This window comes from Ursus americanus, chromosome 8 (genome assembly GCF_024610735.1).
Source record: "Ursus americanus isolate L20-20 chromosome 8, mUrsAme1.1.p, whole genome shotgun sequence".
In the NCBI taxonomy this organism is placed as follows: domain Eukaryota; kingdom Metazoa; phylum Chordata; class Mammalia; order Carnivora; family Ursidae; genus Ursus; species Ursus americanus.
Window position 1 is genome coordinate 81531722 of NC_142134.1, and position 22222 is coordinate 81553943.

A 22222-nucleotide genomic window follows, 5' to 3' on the forward strand; every position below is an offset into this window, starting at 1 on the left:
ATTAGAGAGAGCTCTTTCCAGCTTCCAAGCAGGACAATAACATGAATTACTTGTTCTAAGAGAAAGAAAAGCAAGGAGAGAAGTATTTCACCCACATCCAGCCAGGTAACAGAATTCAGAAACCTCAGGCACATCTGTTTCCTACTCAGGCCCTAGAAACAGGCCTGAAATATTTACCATCCACAGCCACTAGGAACAGTGGTCAGAAAGACAGACAACCGAAAGCAAAGAGAATGAAGAGACTTAGCAAAGATATAAAAGAAGGTGACACGAGTTCACCCCAAAATAAAGATGAAGCAGGGAGACTGGCCTACAGTCAACGGGTCCCCAAGCGCAGGTGAGCAGGCGCCGGCCACTGCTGGGCGCACCCAAACAGCAGCAGGGTGCCAATGAGAAGCAAACGCAAGAGATGTCACTGGACAGTCTCCTGTCATTCCGAGTACTGCCATAATGTAAAATATCAAACAGAAGATTGTTCAATGATCACGGTTATCAAGAGTGCTAATGAAACAGAAACACGCTGTTCAATTATAATCACGGTTACAACTGTCGTACATAAGTTACAAAAAGGACACATGACCCCTTAGAGTTATGGCCAGAAATAAAGAGAAAATGGGCCTTTAAATGTTTTAAGAGAACTGGGGAGACAAAGAATATTCTAGCCCATTAGGAACAAAAATACAGTCTTAATTTTTGCCAGAAAGTTCAAAGTGCAATTACCTGAGTGACTGGGCCACTATGTTTTCACATATTGTCAGACAATGGTTCACGCGGTCTTTCTTGGTGGCTGAGAGTTCTTTCTTTCTAAAAGAAAAAAAAAGGAAAAGTGAACATGTGTTGAATTACCCACTCCACCGCTTTCCATACATCATTCATTCATTCCACAGCACTTCTGGACCACCAGGAAGAAACAGCATACTCCGTGCTGCGGGGGGGGGGGGGGGGGGGCGGGATCAGCTTGGGGAGGCACAGATGAGCTCAACCAAAGGCTCCCTAAACTACACGGCTCCACAGAAAAGTCGGGTGATGTCACCGATGCACCTACTTTTCCCACTTTAGAGGAGAAACTGCAGTGCAAACAGTGACTCGCCCAAGATCACACTGATGGACGAGGGGCCATGTGATTCAATGAAATACAGCATCATACCTACTCTTCATACCTAGCTGCCTCTACTGCTCGAAATCACACTGTAACTGATGGCAGACCTCATGCTCTCTGTGGAGAGACCAACAGCTTTTACACCCCCAGACAGCTTAGAAGAAGCCCCCTGTGAGGACTTCCAGGGCAACACAGGGAGACAAACAGCCCACTCAAGATCGGAGTAAAGGTGCTTGCTTCCCACCCAAACCTGCAGCTTCAGACGCCTTCCAGGTACGCACCTTCAGAACAAGGGGTAGACGGGTGATCCAAAAAGGAAGCCAAAAATTAAACCAGGCTAAAGAACTACATTCAGAGAATCTGAGTGTGGTTACCAGGACATCATACTAACCAGAAACAACTAAACCAGAAGACTACTAGTTTTTGAGGGAATTGTATTACCAAAGGGGCAGAGGTCTAACCTGCGAACACTTGTGACTATTTAGTCCCCAGTGCAACCCTCGGGCTCCAAAAAGTGCATCTGAAGGAACAAGCTATTACAAACTGTACAAATCCAATGAAGGCAATGCCTCCAAAAGACTTCAGACACGGCTGGAGAAGAAAAGGGTCAAGGACGAACCTCCAAAGGGGGAAGCCAGGAGCCAAAAAGAACAGACAGGGGTTTCAAAAAGAAAAGAATCAGGGCCTGAGCGAGAAGCCTCCTTCATGGCAAGTAGAGAGGGGGCTTCCCAATAACTGGCCAATTAGAGTCTGTCATTATAGGGACTGGTGAGTGCATCTTTCTCACTGGTCTCTTTCCTAAATGGGACTTTTACTGGTAAGTTAATACTGCAGTCTGCCTGCTACTCACCCACCCAAATACCAATCTTTCCTTCTTGGACACATGCCCCCCAGTTAGAAGTTCCATCGCTTAGCCTCCCTGCAGGTAGGGAGAGACACACGCCTTCATTCCCACAGATGAAATGGGAATGAAGTGATATATGAAGTATCTGCCTCACCGGTATCTGCCCTGGGTACCTCCCCTTCTAGTCCCTCCAACCAGAACAAACATGCCCAACACCCCGTTGTTGCCCGTACAGATAAAGACAAGAAGACTGCAGAACCAACAGGATGGGAGGAGCCTGAGACCCTAAGTGACCACAAGAAGCAGAGCGTTCTCACCTCCCATCCTCAGGAGCCACCCACTTCAAAAGCACTGCAATGGAAACAACCCAAATACCCTTCACTCGGTGGATGGGCGGGCAAACACCCACAACCAGACAACAGAATGCTGCCTGGCAGTAAGAAGGAGCGCACCACTAGCACACACAACGGCATCTCAACGTACCAGATTCAAGACTGCAGGGAGGGAGAGTCCATCTATATGTTCCGCATCTCAACGTACCAGATTCAAGACTGCAGGGAGGGAGAGTCCATCTATATGTTCCGCATCTCAACGTACCAGATTCAAGACTGCAGGGAGGGAGAGTCCATCTATATGTTCCGCATCTCAACGTACCAGATTCAAGACTACATGGAGGGAGAGTCCATCTATATGTTCCACATCTCAACGTACCAGATTCAAGACTGCAGGGAGGGAGAGTCCATCTATATGTTCCGCATCTCAACGTACCAGATTCAAGACTGCAGGGAGGGAGAGTCCATCTATATGTTCCGCATCTCAACGTACCAGATTCAAGACTGCAGGGAGGGAGAGTCCATCTATATGTTCCGCATCTCAACGTACCAGATTCAAGACTGCAGGGAGGGAGAGTCCATCTATATGTTCCGCATCTCAACGTACCAGATTCAAGACTACAGGGAGGGAGAGTCCATCTATATGTTCCGCATCTCAACGTACCAGATTCAAGACTACATGGAGGGAGAGTCCATCTATATGTTCCGCATCTCAACGTACCAGATTCAAGACTACATGGAGGGAGAGTCCATCTATATGTTCCGCATCTCAACGTACCAGATTCAAGACTGCAGGGAGGGAGAGTCCATCTATATGTTCCGCATCTCAACGTACCAGATTCAAGACTGCAGGGAGGGAGAGTCCATCTATATGTTCCGCATCTCAACGTACCAGATTCAAGACTACATGGAGGGAGAGTCCATCTATATGTTCCGCATCTCAACGTACCAGATTCAAGACTACAGGGAGGGAGAGTCCATCTATATGTTCCGCATCTCAACGTACCAGATTCAAGACTACAGGGAGGGAGAGTCCATCTATATGTTCCGCATCTCAACGTACCAGATTCAAGACTACAGGGAGGGAGAGTCCATCTATATGTTCCGCATCTCAACGTACCAGATTCAAGACTACAGGGAGGGAGAGTCCATCTATATGTTCCACATCTCAACGTACCAGATTCAAGACTGCAGGGAGGGAGAGTCCATCTATATGTTCCGCATCTCAACGTACCAGATTCAAGACTACAGGGAGGGAGAGTCCATCTATATGTTCCGCATCTCAACGTACCAGATTCAAGACTACAGGGAGGGAGAGTCCATCTATATGTTCCGCATCTCAACGTACCAGATTCAAGACTACAGGGAGGGAGAGTCCATCTATATGTTCCGCATCTCAACGTACCAGATTCAAGACTACAGGGAGGGAGAGTCCATCTATATGTTCCGCATCTCAACGTACCAGATTCAAGACTACAGGGAGGGAGAGTCCATCTATATGTTCCGCATCTCAACGTACCAGATTCAAGACTACAGGGAGGGAGAGTCCATCTATATGTTCCGCATCTCAACGTACCAGATTCAAGACTACAGGGAGAGAGAGTCCATCTATATTTTCCGCATCTCAATGTACCAGATTCAAGACTACAGGGAGGGAGAGTCCATCTATATGTTCCGCATCTCAACGTACCAGATTCAAGACTACAGGGAGGGAGAGTCCATCTATATGTTCCGGAAGAGACAAAACTACATCAGTAATTTCCAGGCGCTGGGAGAGGAGTGGCCGAAAAGAGGCAGGGGAAGCTTGAGGGGGTGATGAAACTGAGCTAAACCACAAATGTGTAGTAGTTACACACCGTTATGCACTTGGCAAAGCTCACAGAACTGTACACAAACAGGGCACACTGTGCTCTTTGTAAATTATACCTGGATTGAGAGAAGAAAGAAGAAAGTGCTATGAGAATTAAAATGTTCTCTTCTTTAAACCACTAGATTAAATTCTCCATTACAAAAGCTTAGAATTCACCCAGTGTAAGACCGCCATCAAGAAAATTGAAGAACATTGACCATTTTAAGCATTTAGGAAACAAACTAAGTCACCTATCCATTACCTTTTGATTTCCAAAGTGAAAATCTGCCCAAGGCCTGAAATGAACTGAATTCACATACCAGGGTACCAGAAAAGAGTAAAAAAGTTACCAGCTTCACACTAATTACGCACATGCCTGTCGGAGAACCAGCCAGGCCAATGGAACATTTACCTTTTCAGAGTGACAGATATGAGTCTTAACAAGAACTTTGGGGATGCCCGGGTGGCTCAGTCGTTAAGCGTCTCCCTTTGGCTCAAGTCATGATCCCAGGGTCCTGGGACGGAGCCCTGCATGGGCGGGGGAATGCTCAACAGGGAGTCTGCTTCTTCCTCTCCCACTCCCCCTGCTTGTGTTCCCTCTCTACCTGTTTCTCTCTATCAAATAAATAAAGAAAATCTTTAAAACAAAAAAAAACAAGAACTTTGTCTCCCTCTTCATATATAGGATAAACCAAAAGAATCCAGCGAGCAACAAACAGCACAGCTGTCAAGGCCTGAGCCTGATTTCATAAGACCTACCTGTGCTGTCGCCCCACGTTCATGAAGCGAGCAAAAAGTCAACGACAGAATATGGATCTCACCCAAGAAAATAAAAATACATTCTTCCGTTGTCTATCTCCTTCCGCTCCTCCTCATTGAGCTCCTTGTGGGGAAAGCCTGTCCTATTCCCCGGGCTCCCTCGCCAGGCCCCGCCAGCCGGCCTCCAGGCCACTCTGGCAACAACTGCTCCAGGACGACAGACTCAGAGCAGGGCCACAGCACGTCTCTGTTACTAGCGCTCAGCACAACACCTACACTTCACAGATGTTCATAAAACGCTGATAAGGAAAGGGATAAATCCACATTTTCTGCAGAAGAATAAATGAAATACACATTAAAACTGACTCAAAAGTTCTTGAGTCAATCTTACAGATAGGATTCAGAAGATAAATGATAATTACTTTGAACCTGAGTTTCTAGAACCAAGAGATGGGGAAAAAAAAAAAGTAGAAACAGCAAAGCTACTGAAAAAAAAAAAACAACAAAACAGCAGCAGTGGAGCGATCCCCAGGTACTTGAGCTCAAACACCGTGGAAATTGGAGCCGGAGCCCGTGCGACCCGCCTGCCACACGCCAGACCGTCACAGGTCTCCTAACAGCACCTTTGGTGATCCTTATTATGAAAGAGAGAACAGTACACTTTCTATCACGGTCAGCTAAGGAGAAAGCACACATATTTCAAGTTTCTCTTCTTACTTGATTCACAATCACTTCGTAGCACTGATGAAATTTGATATTTCCACACAAAAACTGATAGCCCAAGAACCACAAAATTCTGCAGGTAGGACAAAGTTTTCCAAGGTTGCTAAACTGGCCATTGCAATTCAAACAATAATTGGTAAGTACTTGTTTTGTGTGAGAAGCATAAACACAAACCATCTGATTGCTACCAAATACATTAATTTTGCTCCATTTTTCTCAAATCCATTGTTACTGCCAACACGGCTAAATGTGTGAAACTGATACATTATCATTAAAGAACTGCACAATTTTACTACATCAGAGTCAAACTCTAAGAAACGCCTGCTTAAAAAGGCAGACAAGTATAACCAACCCCTGTAAAAAACACCCCCCTTTCATCACACTGAAGAATACCCACATTTTTAAAGTGTGGGATCGGACTTTACCCTCAGACACCCCCAACGAAGAGACATCAACCAAAACTATCGGAAAAGGGGAAAAACAATCCACCCAGTATTACCCACTGAAAGCAACAAGCGCGCCCCCGCAACGTACACAGCACAAGCCACTGCCAGGTGGTGCCTGCTTCCAAACCGGGTCTAACCAGGCCCATGAGAACACGGCATCAGGATACTTGCCAGACGTCCACACTCCCCAGCCTTCAGGGAACTCTGGGCACTCAGAACAACTCAGTTGTTTAGGTCGTGCATCTTCGAACTCAGTTCTTGTACAGTCTATGGTCCCTGCTTGAAATACCTCCTTCCTATTTTATTTTGTCCAAGAAGCGAACTTGGAAATTTAAGAAAACCATAACCACTTCATTCCCCCATGGAATTTAACTCCGACTGATGAACTGATAGGTCAAACTGGCTTGTTCTATGTGAAAATTAAGCATGGAAATTAAGATAAAAAGGGAACCGCCTTGTTCTGAGCATAAACTGGACGAACTGGGTAAGCAGTCCTGCCTCTTCCAACTTTGGTAAACACAATCATGCTAACTTCACCTTCAAAATGCAAACTTCAGTCGGCCCCTCTTTTGTAGTGACACAACATGCACAGAAACACACATTTGCAAGGAGGTGCATAAAAAAGGCCAGGCCTCTACAGCACGCTAGGACCACGTTAAAACAATTACTGAAGAATGAATTCTAAGAATGGGAATTCAACCGTCGTCTAAATTCTTATGGCTAATATCGTGTTATTTTGAGACTCGGCTTGAAAAATGTGGTTCCAGGCTGAGGGCTGGCAGGGGAAAGGCCTGGACTTCACAGGCTCTTGAAAAACGCTGCTCGTCTTGCATTTTTCCGGCTCTGCACACTCACCTTCCCGTCGCACCTGCACAGCCCAGCCAGCGAGCAGGACTGAGGCCTCCCCACTTGTTGCCTCCTGCCGTGGCCACTTCGCTTCCACCAAGTACGGTACTAATGTCAGTGCTCCTGAAACATTACAGCTCCTTCAGACAGATTTTAGGAAGGAAGGGGACACCAAAACTCATTGTGGAATTATGTGTCACCTAATTTAAAAATAAAAGTGCTGTTTGATTAGGGGAACCAAGGACTGAGACTTCCCCAATCTACAGTCTGTGTCATAGAAAAGCACCATTAAAATAAAGCCTTTCTTGGAGCGCCTGGGCAGCTCAGTCAGTTAAGTGTCGGGACTCTTGATTTTGGCTCGGGTCATGATCTCAGGATAGTGAGATCAAGCCCAGTCATTTGGCTCTGTGCTCAGCATGGAGTCTGACTGTCCCTCTCCTTCCCCACCGCTTGCTCTCTCTCTCTCTAAAATAAATAAAATTAAATTAAAAAATAAATAAAGCCTTTCTTACTGGTGATCTAACTAAACACAGTAACAACGACTACCTAAAAAAAGGTGAATTTCAAAACACCAATCTGTTAAGCTAAATGAAGAAAGTCTTTTCTTCATTTGTGTGTATGTGTTTAGTTCTATACAATTTTATCAGCTGTGTAAGTTTATGGATCCACCACAGACATAGAACATTTCCATCACCACAAGGGCCCCTCCTAGAGCCACAGCCACCCCCCCACACACTCTCCCTAACAGTGGAGACCTCTTATCTACTCTGTTCCTAAAACACTGTCATTTCAAAAAATGTTACATAAATAGAATTATAGAGTCTGTAGCCTTTCAGGACTGGCTGTTTTCACTGGCATGATTTCCTCTGGAGTCACCTAAGCTGTAGCAGGTTATCTGGAGCGGAGCAGCTGGACCATTCACCTGTCGAAGGACGTCGAAGCTGATTCCACATTCTGGCTATTATGAGTAAAGCTGCCATATAAACACCTGTGTGCTAGGTCTTCCATGAACAGAATTTTTCATTTCTCTGGGATAAATGCTCAGGAGTACAACTGCCAGGTCAAATAGTAATTGTACATTCTGTTCTATAAGAAACTGCCAAACTGTCTTCCAGAGTAGCCGTACCATTTTGTATGCCCACCAGCAATGATTAAGTGACCCACCCAGTTTCGTCCTTGCTAGCATTTGGTGCTGTCGAAGTGATCTTTTAGAAACATGAATTAGATCATTTATTTTACCACACAAGTATGCATCTGGGCAGAGTAAAGTCCAAGGTCCTTATTACATTGGTGCACAAAGCCCCACTTGGTTGACCCTCATCTCTAATCTCCCACCTCTCTAACCTCGTCTCCTATTCCTGCCCTTCATTTTGCTTCAGCCACTGGCCTCCTTACTATTCCCCAAATGTGAATGCACACTCAGTTTTCTGTTCTCTCCCTAGATCTCTTCTTCCAGATATCCAAACAGCTTGCTCCTTCCACTCTGCTCCAGCAGAACCTTCTCAGTGCACTTATGCTCTAAATATAATTGCACACCCCTCTCCCCTTCATTCTGTTTTGTTCTCTCCATAATATTCATCACCATTCGTCTTGCTCACTGCTGTAACCCCAGGACCCAGAACACAGCCTGGCACAAAACCAGCACTTGGTTGAAAGGGTCCCTTCCAGGTCAAGTCCAGTCCCCACTTAAGTCCCCATTCCCACTGGGAGCTCTTCAAGCCCAGTGTGGCTCATGTGTCAGGGTTACAACCTGCTTTGGAGCTACACAAACGCTCGATGGCCCTGGGACAGAGAAGTGACATTGCCTCAGCTACACCTGGACATACACAAGCAGCCCGTGTCTTCCCTCCCACACGTTGACAGCATTGTTAACAACGGAGCCTGGCCATCTACAGTGCGGCTTTTCAAGCTTTAGCGTGCACACAGACTGCTCACAGAACTAGTCAAAATGCAGACTCTGATTCGGTACGTCTCAGGTGGGGGAAGAGCCTGTACTCCGTATAAGCTCACGAGTGACAGCAAACTGCCGGCCCTGAGACCACACTTTGAGCAGCAAGGATCTACGGCAGATCACGTCTCTAACACATATTCCAGCACCCGAGCTGATTCAATTCAGCACAACATTAACCAGTGTCTCACACGGTGTTTTATGTTTCCTTCTTGTCTGAATAAGACTCAATGTCTTGAGGGTGGACGGCTCCAAGGTAGTTCACCAGATGGCTGGCTCACTTTCAGGCACCAGAGGTAACGGCGGGGGCTCTCCGGTGGAGAGAATACACCAGCAGTCATCTGAAAGCCAGGACAGTGTGAAACCTCTGCCGTCACAGCTCCAAGTGCTTTTAAAAAAAAAAGTTCTTGTCCACGTATGAACTGTCACTGAGTCACACACTCTGTAAAATGGTTCCTCTTATGTTATGTGAATTTCACCCCCAAATAAATAAACAAATAAATTCTACCCTATTATACAGCAGTTGGGAAGAATTATATGTACTGCTATGGAACAGTGTCTATGATATGCTGCTGTTTGAGAAATAAAGTCATGCAAACAAAAACAGAGACACATTTAAATGCTTGAATGTGCATTAAAAAATCAGGGAAGACAAAAGAAGTTTAATAATTGTTATTTTTAGCTAATAAGACTAGGACAGACTGGGAGGAGGGCTTTATTTTTCATCTTCTGTGCTGTTTGAAAACATCTGACGATAATATGTGTACCTTTTATAATTTTTTAAACTAGTTAATAAAAAGTAACCAGAAAAGAAATGCTTCACGAAAGTGGTCTGATCATAATTAATCTAGGGATGGGCAAGCTACAGCCTGCCTGTTTGGGGCTGGTTTGCAAGCTAAAAAATGTTTTCACATCCTTAAATGGTTGATGATAATAATAATAATAATAGTTTGTGACATATGAAAATTACATGAAATTCAAATTCAATGTCATCAATAAAATGTTACTGGAACGCAGCCCTACTCACTCATTCACATATTGCCTCTGACTGCTTTTATTCCACCACGGCAGAGGGGAGTAGTTGTGACATAGACACTGTGCCCACGAAGCCTAAAAATGGCCCACTTTCTGACCCTTTACATAAAAACTTTGCAATGTCCATAAATCAGAAGACTTAATATTGTTAAGGTGCCAATACTCCCCAAACTGATCCACAGATTGAATGCCATCCCCATCAGAATCCTAGCTGGCTTCTTTGTAGAATCTGACAATTTGATCTTACAACCATATAGAAACACATGGGGCCCAGGAGAGCCAAAACTATCTTAACAAAGAACAAAGTTGGAGGACTCAAATTTCATGATTTGAAATTGTGATAACAACAACAACAACAAAAAAAAACTATAGTAATCAAGACTGTATAGTACTGGTACAGGATAGACATTTAAACCAATTGAAAGTCCAGAGGCATCTGGGTGGCTCAGTTGGTGAAGCATCTGACTTTGGCATAGGTCATGATCCCAGGGTCCTGGAATCCAGCCCTGCATCGGCCTCCCTGCTCATCTGGGAGTCTGCTTCTCCCTCTGCCTCTGCTGCTCCCCTGCTTGTGCTCTCTTGCTCGCTCACTCTCTCTCTCAAATAAATAAATAAAATCTTAAAAAGAAAAAAAAAAGAATTGAAAGTCCAGAAATAAATCCATACATTCATGGGCTATTAATTTTTAACAAGGGTGCCAATACAATTCAACGGGGAAAGAAGAGTCTTTTCAATAAATGGTACTGGGACAACTGGACATCCATATGCAAAAGAATGAAGAAGGACCCTTACCTTACACCATATATAAAAATTAACTCAAAATGGATCGGATATAAATGTAAAACTCTAAAATACTTAGACAAAAACACAGGAATAATACATCTCTGTGACCGCGAATCAGGCAACAGTTTCATAGATATGACACCTAAAGCACAGCAACCAGAGACAAAATAGAAAACTGGACTTCATCAAAATCAAAAACATTTGTGCTTTCAAAGGACACTACCAAGAAAATGAAGAGACAATCCACAGAAAGGAAGAATGTTCTAAAAATCATGTATCTGATAAGGGTCTAGTGTCCAGAATACCTAAAGAATGGTTTCAATTCCACAATAACTCAACTTCAAAAAACTGGAAAGAATGAGGACAAGGGCTTACAAACTAAGTGCAAGAAAGACTGGGCCGTCCGCTGGCTCAGTCAGTAGAGCAAGCAACTCTTGATCTGGGGGTCCCAAGTCTAAACCGCACGTTGGGTATAGGGAAGGGGAGGAAGGGGGGAAGGGGGGAAGGGAAGGAGAAGAAAGGAAGTTAGAAAGGAAGGGGCCAGGTCCCTCATCTCCGTGTTCAGCCTCCTCACACAGACTCACTTGGCCTTACAGTGAACTCTCACCTGTTTGAGCTACTGCAGCAGGGATTCCCGTTATTTGCAGCTGAATATATCCTGGAACATCAACCTCAGCTAAATCACCTCACACTTAGCAGAGAGGCTAAGTCCTGTTGGTTCTACCTTGAAAATCCCGTCACTTTTCACCTTGCCGCTCACTGACAGCATCACGACAGAAGCAACTGGCATCTCTCACAGGACCACTTTACTAGCTTCCTAACTGGTTTCCTGCTTCGGCCCATGCTCCCCTTCACTCTGGTCTCAACCAGTATTCACTTAAAATGGAACTCAAATTCCGCCACTCCTCCCACCAAACCCTGCAATGACCTCCCCTCTCACCTAGAATAAATGCCCATGTCTTTAATCCACCTACAAGGGAGGGCCGACTCAGCCAGCGTGGCACTCCCGCTCCCTCTTACCTCACCCCCTACTAAGAGTCTCCCTCTCACTAATTCAACCAACCAACCAAACCGACCTCCTCGGTATTCCTCAAACAGGGGGGGCCTCTGGACCTGTTCCCCTCCCTGGAATGCCTCTCCTCCATACACCTTCCCGGCTCTATCTTTGACTCTCTTCAGGTGTTTACTCGAAAGTCACAATCTCAATGGCCCTTCCCTGGACACGCTATCTAAAATGTCAACACCTTATCAGCCCTGACATTTCCTAGTTCCTTTCCCTGCTTTGCTGTTCCTCCTTCATTTATCACTCTTTAACATACTCTATATTTTACTTATCCATCTTATTGTCTACGTCCCTCACTGAAATGAAAACCTCACAAGGGCAGAACTTTATCTGTTGACAGCTACAGCCCTGCAACTCCCACCACAGAGGCATACATCAGATGTTCAGTAAATACGTATAGATGAATGAATAATTAAAGTCAGGGGGAAACCAGGTGGGAATCTGAAGGACAATAAGAAAGTACCAAATGCAAATGTCAATCGCCTCATAATTATAGTTAGGACCGTCCCCCTCTCTGGCACGCCCCCTCCTCCGCATGCCAGCCCTGCTGAGACTGTAGCGGGTCCTGCCCAGCACCCCTGCACCCTACAGGCTGAGCAGCAAGCAGGCACTCAGATACTTCAACTGAAGCCCACGCATGGCCGTGACACCACAGCTCCACGCAACAGAGGAGAACCATAAAAATAGAACAGACACTTTCTAAATTGTTTTTGGACAATCCTACTTTAGCGAATGGATTTTTCAGCTGAAGCACCTGAACAGAAATACCAAGATCCAAACTCGTAAGCAGAGTTTGTTACTCCAGATTAATGAATACCTGCTTTCTCAACAGCAAAGTGCCTACAAATACGACATGTATGCATTTTATTTAAAATAACTACAATTAGGGGCGCCTGGGTGGCTCAGTCGTTAAGCGTCTGCCTTTGGCTCAGGGCGTGATCCTGGCGTTCTGGGATCGAGCCCCACGTCAGGGTCCTCTGCTGGGAGCCTGCTTCTTCCTCTCCCACTCCCCCTGCTTGTGTTCCCTCTCTCGCTGTCTCTCTCTCTATCGAATGAATAAATAAAATCTTTAAAGATAAATTAATTAAATAAAATAACTACAATTAGGCCAATGTAGTTGATTTCAGAGCATGCTAAGAAACTTTAGAAGTTAGTATTCTGAAATACTTCTTTTAAATAATTTAAAATCTATCTTCATATATGCATGGTTTAGATCTGTAAGGATACACAAGGAAGAAGTATAATAAAGCTTGCCTCTGGGAACAGAGTTAGGTACTCAGGAGAAAGGAGTGGGAGAAAGACATTTTAATTATTATCTTTCAGTAATTTTAGAATTTGCATCATGTGAGTGTGCTACTTACATGAAAATAATAGATTACACTTTTAAAATAAGTCAATCACACAATACCTTAAAATAAAGTAATAAAACAGCATCTATCTACTTTTGTCAAGGCAGCTGTAGAAAGAAACCTCTTTATACCCATATTTTGAAGATAAGCAAATTCAGGTTTGGTCAAATCAGCATAAGAAATAGATGGCAGATTTTTAGACTGAGTGTTCGAACAAGCCCACAGACAGTGACAGCACTAAGGTCTCCCTTCCCATCCAAGCCCTGCTTAGCACTTCCTGTTACACAAGATCCAGGCAGCTGTGAACCTGCATGACATCTACCTCCTGGAGAGGCACTACAAGAAAAGTCTTCCACAAATTATGGTTATAAATTACTTGCTGTAGAAATAAGTCAAATTGTTTTTTAAAAATGTTTTTCTCTAAGCATCCAAGCAGGTTTTTCACCTCTTGGAAGAAAAACTGATTTATTTCTAAATTTTATCCTAACAGATGAATCAACATTACTCCCGGAATCCTCATTTTCTAATTAAAACTCTCAGGACACAGCAAGGATCACGTCAGAAACATAACAAGCGAGAAAACATTACTAAAAATGAGAGGGAGCTTCTTAAAGGGGCTGCCCCTTGAACACTGTCCTCATTAAACGCCACCTTGTACGCATCCAGATGGAAAATGCAATGCCCCAAGGGGAGAGAAGGGCCTCACGCAGACCCGGGCGGGGGGGGGGGGGGCGGGTTGCTTGGGCTCTGCTGGAAGGTATGGTCTCCAGGCACAAGCAACAGAGACCCCTAGCTTTCAAACAGTAGCAGGACGTGTCCAAAGAAGGAAACAGGAGCCGCCCATGGGGACCGCAGGCAAGCTGGACCACAGTGCTAGTGTAAGGCACATCCTTCATCCCGCAGCAATTAACCTCTCCCTCGGCAACGCGTTGTTTTTATGTCCAACTGAGAACAGGCAAGAAACTTAAGTCGACTCCTCCTACTATTCAAGTCGATTTTATTATTTCTCACTTCTTAATAATGACCTTCTAAGCAGCTCCCCACTTACTTGGCAACCACAACTCAAGGGTCTGCAGACCAACTTGAACTTAGACAAGCGGGTCTCTTCTGATGCTACCAGTGCGACTCGCGACCTAGCCGACATGCCTCGAGAATGTGAGAAGCAGCTTCAAGGCACAGACTGTGTAAAGAGCCCCCAGGAACATTATTCCCGCTGGGCTTGGACCGCACTCCCGCGCCCTTCCCACCCCCGGCGGCCTAAAGGCATGATGTCATCACTCTCCCCCCATCGCTCCGTCCCCCATGCCCTGCTCTTCGCGAAGTGTCCTGTGCCCCAGCGCTCCCCCCTCTCAGGGACGACGAGAGGGAAGGGAAGTGGCGGTCTCGGCTCTTCCAAGTTCTGTTCACAGCACAGCCCGTTTCTGGCAAAATTACAGAGCAGCAAAGTTCCTCCCCTAACTTCGCACGCCGGGAAAGGCGGACTGGGGCCGTGCCCGCCTCGGTGCCCTCAGGGGAGGCCGGCGACGCCGTACCGGCCTGCGGAGCGGCGCAGGCCCCCGCCGGGGGACCCGGGCAGGGCCACGGGACGGGGTCTCGCCGCAGGAAGGGCGACGGTGCGCGACCGGAGTTCGGGGGGGCCCCGGGACCGGGGTCTGCGGGGGCGCCGCCGCCCCCGGCCGTCGGTGGGCCGGGGGCTGCAGCGGACCCGTACTCACGGTCGGTGCAGAGGCTCCTCGGCCGCGGCCGGGCCGGGGGGCGGCGGGGGCGGCGGGGGCGGCGGCGGCTGCGGCTGAGGCGGCGGCGGCTGCGCCTGCGGCGGCGGCTGAGGAGGCTGAGGCGGCAGCGGCGGAGGCTGCTGCTGCTGCTGTTGCTGCTGAAAGGACTTGAGGGATTCGAAGGCCTTCATCAGCTTTTCCAGGGTCGCCATGGCGGCCTCCCGCCCCGCGGGGACAGCCCTCCGAGCCCTCGAGCCGACCTGCGGCGCCGCTCAGCAGCGCGGCAATGAATGGGGCTCGAGGCCGCGGACAGGAGCGGAACCGAGGCACCCAGCCATCTTGGACCGGTCCCGGCAACCCCCGCGGCCGTGCGTCCCTTGACGCTGCGCCGGCGGGGCGGGGCCAGGGCAGGCAGGCGGGATTGACAGCAGGTGGTGGCGACTTCTGCCAATGGCCGGCCGAGGCGCCGGCCCGCCCCTCGCACCGGCCGGCTGGCCTCCCGGGGACGCCGTGCGGCTGAGATCACGGCACCGTTCTCGGGTGGGGGCGAGCCGAGGGCGGGGGTGGGGCAAGCGGCGGTAAAGAGGGCGGGGCAAGGGGCGGGACGCGGCAGGGAAGCACGAGCGGAGAGATGGGCGGGGCGCAGGACGGGGGCGGGGCGGAGGGTGCGAGGCGGGGCAGGGGGAGAGGTGGGGAATCACCTGCGGCGGAGGGGCTGGTCAGAGGACGGGGGCGGGGCAGAGGGCACGGCGGGAGGGGCTGGGCGCGGAGGGGCAGAGGACCGGATAGCGGGTGGGGGCGGGACAAGGGGCGGGGACAGAGGTGGTGGGGAGCGGCGGGGAAGCACCTGTTCGGGGAGGGGCGGCGCGGGGCAGAGGGCGGGGGCAGGGCGCGTCAGGGAAGGTCCCCCTAAGCAGGAACCCCTGTCGCCGCTGCTTGGGACCGCGGGGAGGGCGGGCGGTGGGCTGGGAACTGGAGACCCCCAGCGAGGCGCGGGCTGAGGGAGGGGCTCCACCGGACCGCCCCGCTCTCCCGGCGGGGAGGAAAGGCGAAGTGAGTGCGCCGGCCTCAGCCCCGGGGTGCCCGGCGGGGAGGCGGGGAGCCCAGGCGCCGTCCCTCGCTGAGTCGGCCTTGGGAGGGGGAGCGGAGGGCAAGGGAGGGCCTAGGGCAGGCGCGGGGCTAAAAACCTGCAGGGTCAGTGCCTGCTGCCCGCAGAGAAGCAGCTCTGACCCCAGAAGCGCCACCCACAAGAACGACTGCCCGACCCTAACGGGTTCCCTTCAAGGAGAGGACCCCCGGTCCACAGAGGTCTATAGGACACCTCCTGCTTAGGATGGGGCAGGCCCGGGAGAAGGGACCCGGGCTCCAGAGCCTCACTCCCTGGAGGGGAGGTCGATGAGCCCGCGGAGGACTACAGAGGACAGTCGGGCATCGAGGGGCAGCGTCCCGCCCGCCTGGCAGGGAGGGGTCAGCCCCAGAGAGAGCTGCCTGGGGGGGCAGGGGGTTAGGTGATGCGCGCAGTATGAGCCCTCAGGATCCCACCCGGGGCAGCGCCCTCCTCCGGGCCCACAAGCCACAACCCCACCTTGTCTCCTGGTGGTCAGCCGTCCCGGTGGTGGGATAAAGGGAAGCCCAGCAGCACCACAAAAGCACTGCCCCTGAGGGGACAGCGACAGGGCCCCCTTCAGGGAATATGCCACCAGCCTCGAGGTCCCAGTTCCCTGATGCCTCAGGCACAGCAGGTCACAATGGTGGGGCTCTAGGCTCTCAGGGGCTGGTCCGCAGACACCCCAGGGACCCCCTCCTGATACTGATGCTATTCCTGCCCTCGTATAGTCCCCTCCCTTTGAGTGCAGCCTGATCCTGGTCGCTTGCTTGTAACCAACTCAATAAGGCCAAGGTGGCGTTCCTGGGGCTAGGCTACAAAAGATGGAGTCTTGCGGCTCTCTTACTTTCTTGGCCTGTACACGTTCGTGAAGCAGCCTGCTGTGTCTGTTCCAGAGGCCCACGTGGCCAACAGTCAGTGAGAAACGGGGCTTTCAGTTCAACAGCCCACAGGGAACTGATTCCTGCCAATACCACATGTGCTTGGAGGTGGGTCCTTGCCCGGCCAAGCTTTCAGGAGAGGGGCGGCTGGAACCTGACTGCAGGCTTTGCTGTGACACGGCACCCAGATTCCTGACCCACAGCAGCTGTGCGGTGCTGTGTGCTGGTAAGCCAGGAGGTGGCTGGTTACACAGCAAAAGGGAAGTTTTCTGGGGCTGCTTGTAACAAAGCTGCACAGACTGGGCCGCTCCAACCACAGAGATGGATCCTCTCCCGGTCCTGGAGGCTGGAAATCCGAGATCCAGGCGTGGGCAGGTTGGTTCTTCGGAGCCCTCTCTCCCTGACCTGTAGACGGCTGTCTTCTCCCTTGTCCTCACATACTCTTTCTCTGTGTCAATCTGAGTCCTGATCCCTTCTTCCTATAAGGACACCCACTCTGAAGACCTCATTTTATCTTGATCACCTCTGTAAAGGTCCCATCTCCAAATACAGTCACAATCCGAGATGCTGGGGTTAGGACTCAACATATGAATGAGGGGTACACAATTCGGCCATCATAATAAGTAGTACCCTTGCCTCCTAATGGCCACTCTGGACTTCAGCAACAGGACATTTTATCTGGGCACTTTTCCACTTAGTTAAAATACATTTCCCATCCTTCCTTTTCGCTGGTGGTACCCACGTGACTTAAAAAGTTCTGGCCAGTGAGATGTAAGCACAAGTGATGGGTGTTACTTCTGGAAAGTGTCCTTAAAAGGAAGGGACACACCTTCTTCCTCCTGCGGCCTGGAATGGGGATCTGTTGGCTGGCACTAGAGAAGTCATTTTGCATCACGAGGATGAAGAGCACATCCTGGCAGGACAGGGCTGGGAGGAGCCTGGGTGGAGGTGCCGCGCCAGCCTGGCCAGGTGAGACTGTGCGAGAGAGTAGTAGTTCTGTTGTGTTTAAGCTCCAGGTACTTCAGATCAGTCTGTTTATATGCTCCTAAACCAAACTCTAACCAGTCCGGAGAGGCTGAGTCATGAGACCTTATTTGCCCACGACAGCTGGTGGCTGCTTCAGCCAGGACAGGAGGAAAGTCATCTGCCCAGAACTTACTATAATCCTGACAGGAAATCTTACAAGAGAGCCTGATGGAAAGGGACTGTCACAGATCAGAGACATTAAAGGTGAACACGGCTGGGTGGGCAGTTCAGCCTGGTGTCTGCAAAGCCTTAGAAACAGGCAGAGTCCCTGAACACAAAGACACTTCAGTAACTTACCCTAGGGAAACAATCACGTATGTGTGAGGATGGTCGCTGGTGACAGCAACACTGAGGACAAACCCGTGGAAACGACAGAAGGAGCGGCTGAATGAATCAAGGTACATCCACATGCCGGGAAACGACGCAGCCATTCAAACCTGTTTGAGGAGAACGCTCGTGACTCAGGCAAAGGTGTGTGATGCGTGAGCGGACCACCGTGGATAGCAGGACCCCCCTCTTTTATTTTTTTTAAGAAAGAGAAAAACAACACACACCTACATTAAGTCTGTAACAGTGACTCTCTGTGAACAAGGAAGTTAAAGGTGACTTAAATCTTAATCCTTGTGTTCTTCTGTATTTTTCAACTCTTCTGCAACAAACTTGTTACTATTTAGGGGGGAAAATGTAAAAGAATAGGTTTGGGTGGGGAGCTAAAAATGAAAGCCTAGCAACACACTTGTGATGATCCTGGACAGGGAGAGAGGGAGATATTTAAAGCACCCAAAGTCCCCCACAAATGAGGTGCACTGCAGCTGGGGGGTGTCGCCCACTCTGCATCCCAAAGCGGGCAGGAGCCCCTGGGACGTGGGGCAGAGCCACAGGGAACAAGGTGAGTGGGCTCAGAGCTCCCGAGAGTGATTTCGAGGCTCCTGCCCGTCTCCGCTGAAGGCTCTTCCAATTGAGAGCGTCATTGCCACACACTTTAACTCTACGTAAGCATGCGCGCGTACCGCAGAAGACACAGACACGGTCATTGTTGGCTTGCACACTCAGCATTTGTTCAAACTGACTCCCATCTTTACGTTTTTCTTAGTCTCCATTCCCTCCTGCATCTCCTATCTTCCATCTGGGATCATTTTCTTCCACCTGGAAAACACCCTATAGAGTTGCTTTATAGTGGACCTTTTATTGCTGAAACCTCTGTTTCAGCTTACCTGAAAAAACCTTTACTTTGCCTTCATTCTCAATGGATTTTTGGTTGGGTATAGAATTCAAGACTGGCAAATACTTTCTGCAGCAGATGAAGGATCTGGACTTCACTGTCTTCTGTTTTTCATTCTGGCTGTTGACACGTCAGTTGTTGATTTAATGATCACTCCTCTGAGCATGATGTGTCTTTTCTGCCCTTCCGTCTGCTTTTAACAGCTTCTCGTGGTCTTTGGCTCTCTCTCATTGCGCTGTACCATGTCTCAGTGTGCAAGCCAGCCTCTGGACAGCGACCCCGGGGATCCTGCTCGATTGGTTATGTAGCAGTCAGCTGCCCAGCAGGAAGGGCTCGAAAGGCTGGCTGATCCCCGTTCTGGAAGCTTTGGGGTGCTTGATCCCTGGTGAAAGATGTCTGGGATCAGGATGTTCTTTTCAGCAGCACAGCTACTGCCCAGAGCCTGAAGTCTGCCAGTGCAGCATGGCCAGCCAGGTGCTCCCTGTTCCCATCGAGTCCCCGTAAACATGCACGATGACAGGGAGCAAGGCCCCGTCTCCTGGGATGCTTCCAGTGGCCGTGGCTAACACACAGCAAGAGCTCGAGACAGGGGCTTCTTCTAAGGGCCGTCTGCCTCCATGTTTCTCCAACGAGCTCCACTGTACCCTGCCCTGTGTGTTGTCTGTGGTGTGGGTCATTCCTGGCTTGGTGAGCAATAGGGTTCTTTTCATTTAATCTGCTTGGATTAGTTGGGTTTGATGACTTTCATGGCATAGAGGATGCTCAATCATTACCTCAAAATATTTCTTCTGTCCTGTTCCCTCTCTCTGTTCCTGGTGCTCTGAATCAATGTGTGCTAGGTGTTCTCACCTATCTATCCTATCTTCTGTTCTCCTTCGTTGGTGTTGTACCTGTCGGTGCTTTATGCCGGATAGGTCCATCTCGCTTACTTCACTAGTTCTCTTCCTGGCTGTTTCCATTCTGTTGTTAAACCATTTACACACTAAGTTCTAGAATTTTGTAGCTCCCTGTCCTAGAATTTACCCTCAATTCTACAGTATGCCATGTCACTTTTTACAGTTTCTAGTTCCCCACCGAATTCTTCATGCCTTGGACATAATGCACACAGTTGTTGAAGATTTTGTCTCCCAGAGCTTCTAAGGGGATGTTTCTCTTGTGAGAAACAATGTCTGCTAATTCTCATTCGTATTGTCTCATCTCATGTCCCTGGTTATCTTTGATTGTCTACTGGACATGCTATTTGGAAATTACTATAGAATAATTTGGAGCTTAAGGTATAGTGTTCCTCCAGGGAAGATTTTATTTGTAATGTTGGGCAACTTGGGACCCAAGAAGTCCCAGGCTGTCTTAATCCACATTGCAGTTGTGAAGTCCTCTGGGCCACCCAAGAGCAGCTTACCCCCAGTGCACCCTTATTTTTGGGCAGGCTAGACTCCAAAGTGGAGAGTGAACTGCCTGTGGCCCCAGTCTTGGCATGCTTTGGATTTGACTTTTGTTCCCCTTCCCCAAGAGGCCTACTTAGCCCAGCCTCTCAGGTGTCTGAGGACCTCCAGTCCCTCCACAGCCAGGGGAGCCCTGGTGTGGGGCTCATCTCTCTGCGTTCCCATTCTGTCCTGGCTTTCATCCCTGAAAGGTGCTTACTCTCTTGGTGTTTATATTTGTCTAGCTTTTATTAGTTATTTCCATCAGGAAGGTAGATCCGTATCTCCTTGCCCGCGCTTGCTGTATGTGGAAGCTCCTCCTATACCCATTAAATAGGATGTCAGTTGAGAGTGGCCATCCTTCTCTTACTCCTGATGTTGACATGAATGCCTCCAGGGTATACTCTCATCACGTATGATGCTGCCTTCTGGGCCAATGCATCTATTTTACCACACTGAAGAAGTATTTATTCATTTACTTGGCTGAATAGAATATAAAGGAGTCCCTGTCCTAGGGAGCTCCTCGCCCAGTGGCTGAGACAGAGCTGTAATGAATTGTTGCTTCTACATCCAGGTACAGCACAGACCTGTCCCCTTCCTCCATCTCCACACTCACAACCTGCCTGAGCCACTGTTGGCAGCCACAGGGCTCCCTACTTCCACTCCTGCTGCCCCAAACCCGGTCTCCATGCAGCAGACTGAGCGCACTTTTCATTTCTCTCCCACACATACAGGAAGTCAGCGGGACACTGACCACCCAGTATACCTCCCTCTATATCCAACGACTGTTAACATCTTGTCATATTTTCTTTCACTCCTCTGATCACTGGAAGGTGAGTTGAGGACACTGTCACACTGTACCCTGCAATACTTCAGGAGATGTCTCCAAAACCAATGGCCACAATACCATTTTCACGTAACTATCTAACATCACCTAAAATCCAGCCCTGAGTGAAATTTCCACATGGCCCCGATGTGTCTTGTAAGGTTTTTAAGGCAAGGAAGGGTCCAATCAAGGCCCATGCATTGCACTTGGTTGTCATAGTTTTTTATGGATTTTTCCCCTGTGTTGTTGTTCTTGTTTTTGAAATGACATTGACCTTCTAAAGCATCCAAGCCAGTTTCTCATGGAACATCCTCGCTTGTGAATTTGACTGCCTCCCGGTGGTGTGGTTTGACTTGTTCCTGCAGCCCTCGCATTTTTTTGTCACCTGGAAGGTAAGGGTGTGGCTGCACTGCCCCACACCTCAGCCCCATGGGGCTATCAAGCCTTTGAAAGGTAATAACTCTGCATTGAGATGTGCTGTTACGTGTAAAATATGTAGTACAAAATAATGTAAAGTATCTCATTATGTGTATACTGATTACATGTAGAAATAATATTTGGGTATATTGAGTTAAACAAAAAATGGTTAAAAGCAGTTTATTTTTACTTTTTTTTTAAAAAAAGATTTTATTCATTTATTTGACAGAGACAGACAGCCAGCAAGAGAGGGAACACAAGCAGGGGGAGTGGGAGAGGAAGAAGCAGGCTCCTAGTGGAGGAGCCTGATGTGGGGCTCGATCCCAGAACGCCAGGATCACGCCCCGAGCCAAAGGCAGACGCCCAATGACTGCGCCACCCAGGCACCCCTATTTTTACTTTTTAAAGATGACAGATGTGAGTCACATATTTTATTGGATGGCTGTGGGGTGGAGGTCAGCTAGGGTCCACGCAGCCCTTTAGGAAGGAGGCTTCACAGGTGGGGCTTGTCCTGGAGTGCGTGGTCTTCAGTG

General features: G+C 48.8%; 1 protein-coding gene across 1 annotated transcript in view; it reads right to left on the reverse strand.

Moving 5' to 3' along the window:
* The window catches only part of HTT (huntingtin), a 137113-nt gene extending 121950 nt beyond the window's left edge, over nucleotides 1-15163 (reverse strand). The window contains exons 1-2 of the mRNA XM_087864327.1: nucleotides 14792-15163; nucleotides 721-804 (exon numbers count right to left, since the gene is read on the reverse strand). Of these exons, the coding sequence (XP_087720453.1) occupies nucleotides 721-804; nucleotides 14792-15003 (296 nt within the window). The 5' untranslated portion in view covers nucleotides 15004-15163. The remainder of the gene's footprint in view (nucleotides 1-720; nucleotides 805-14791) is intronic.
* Between the last annotated feature and the right edge of the window lie 7059 nt (nucleotides 15164-22222).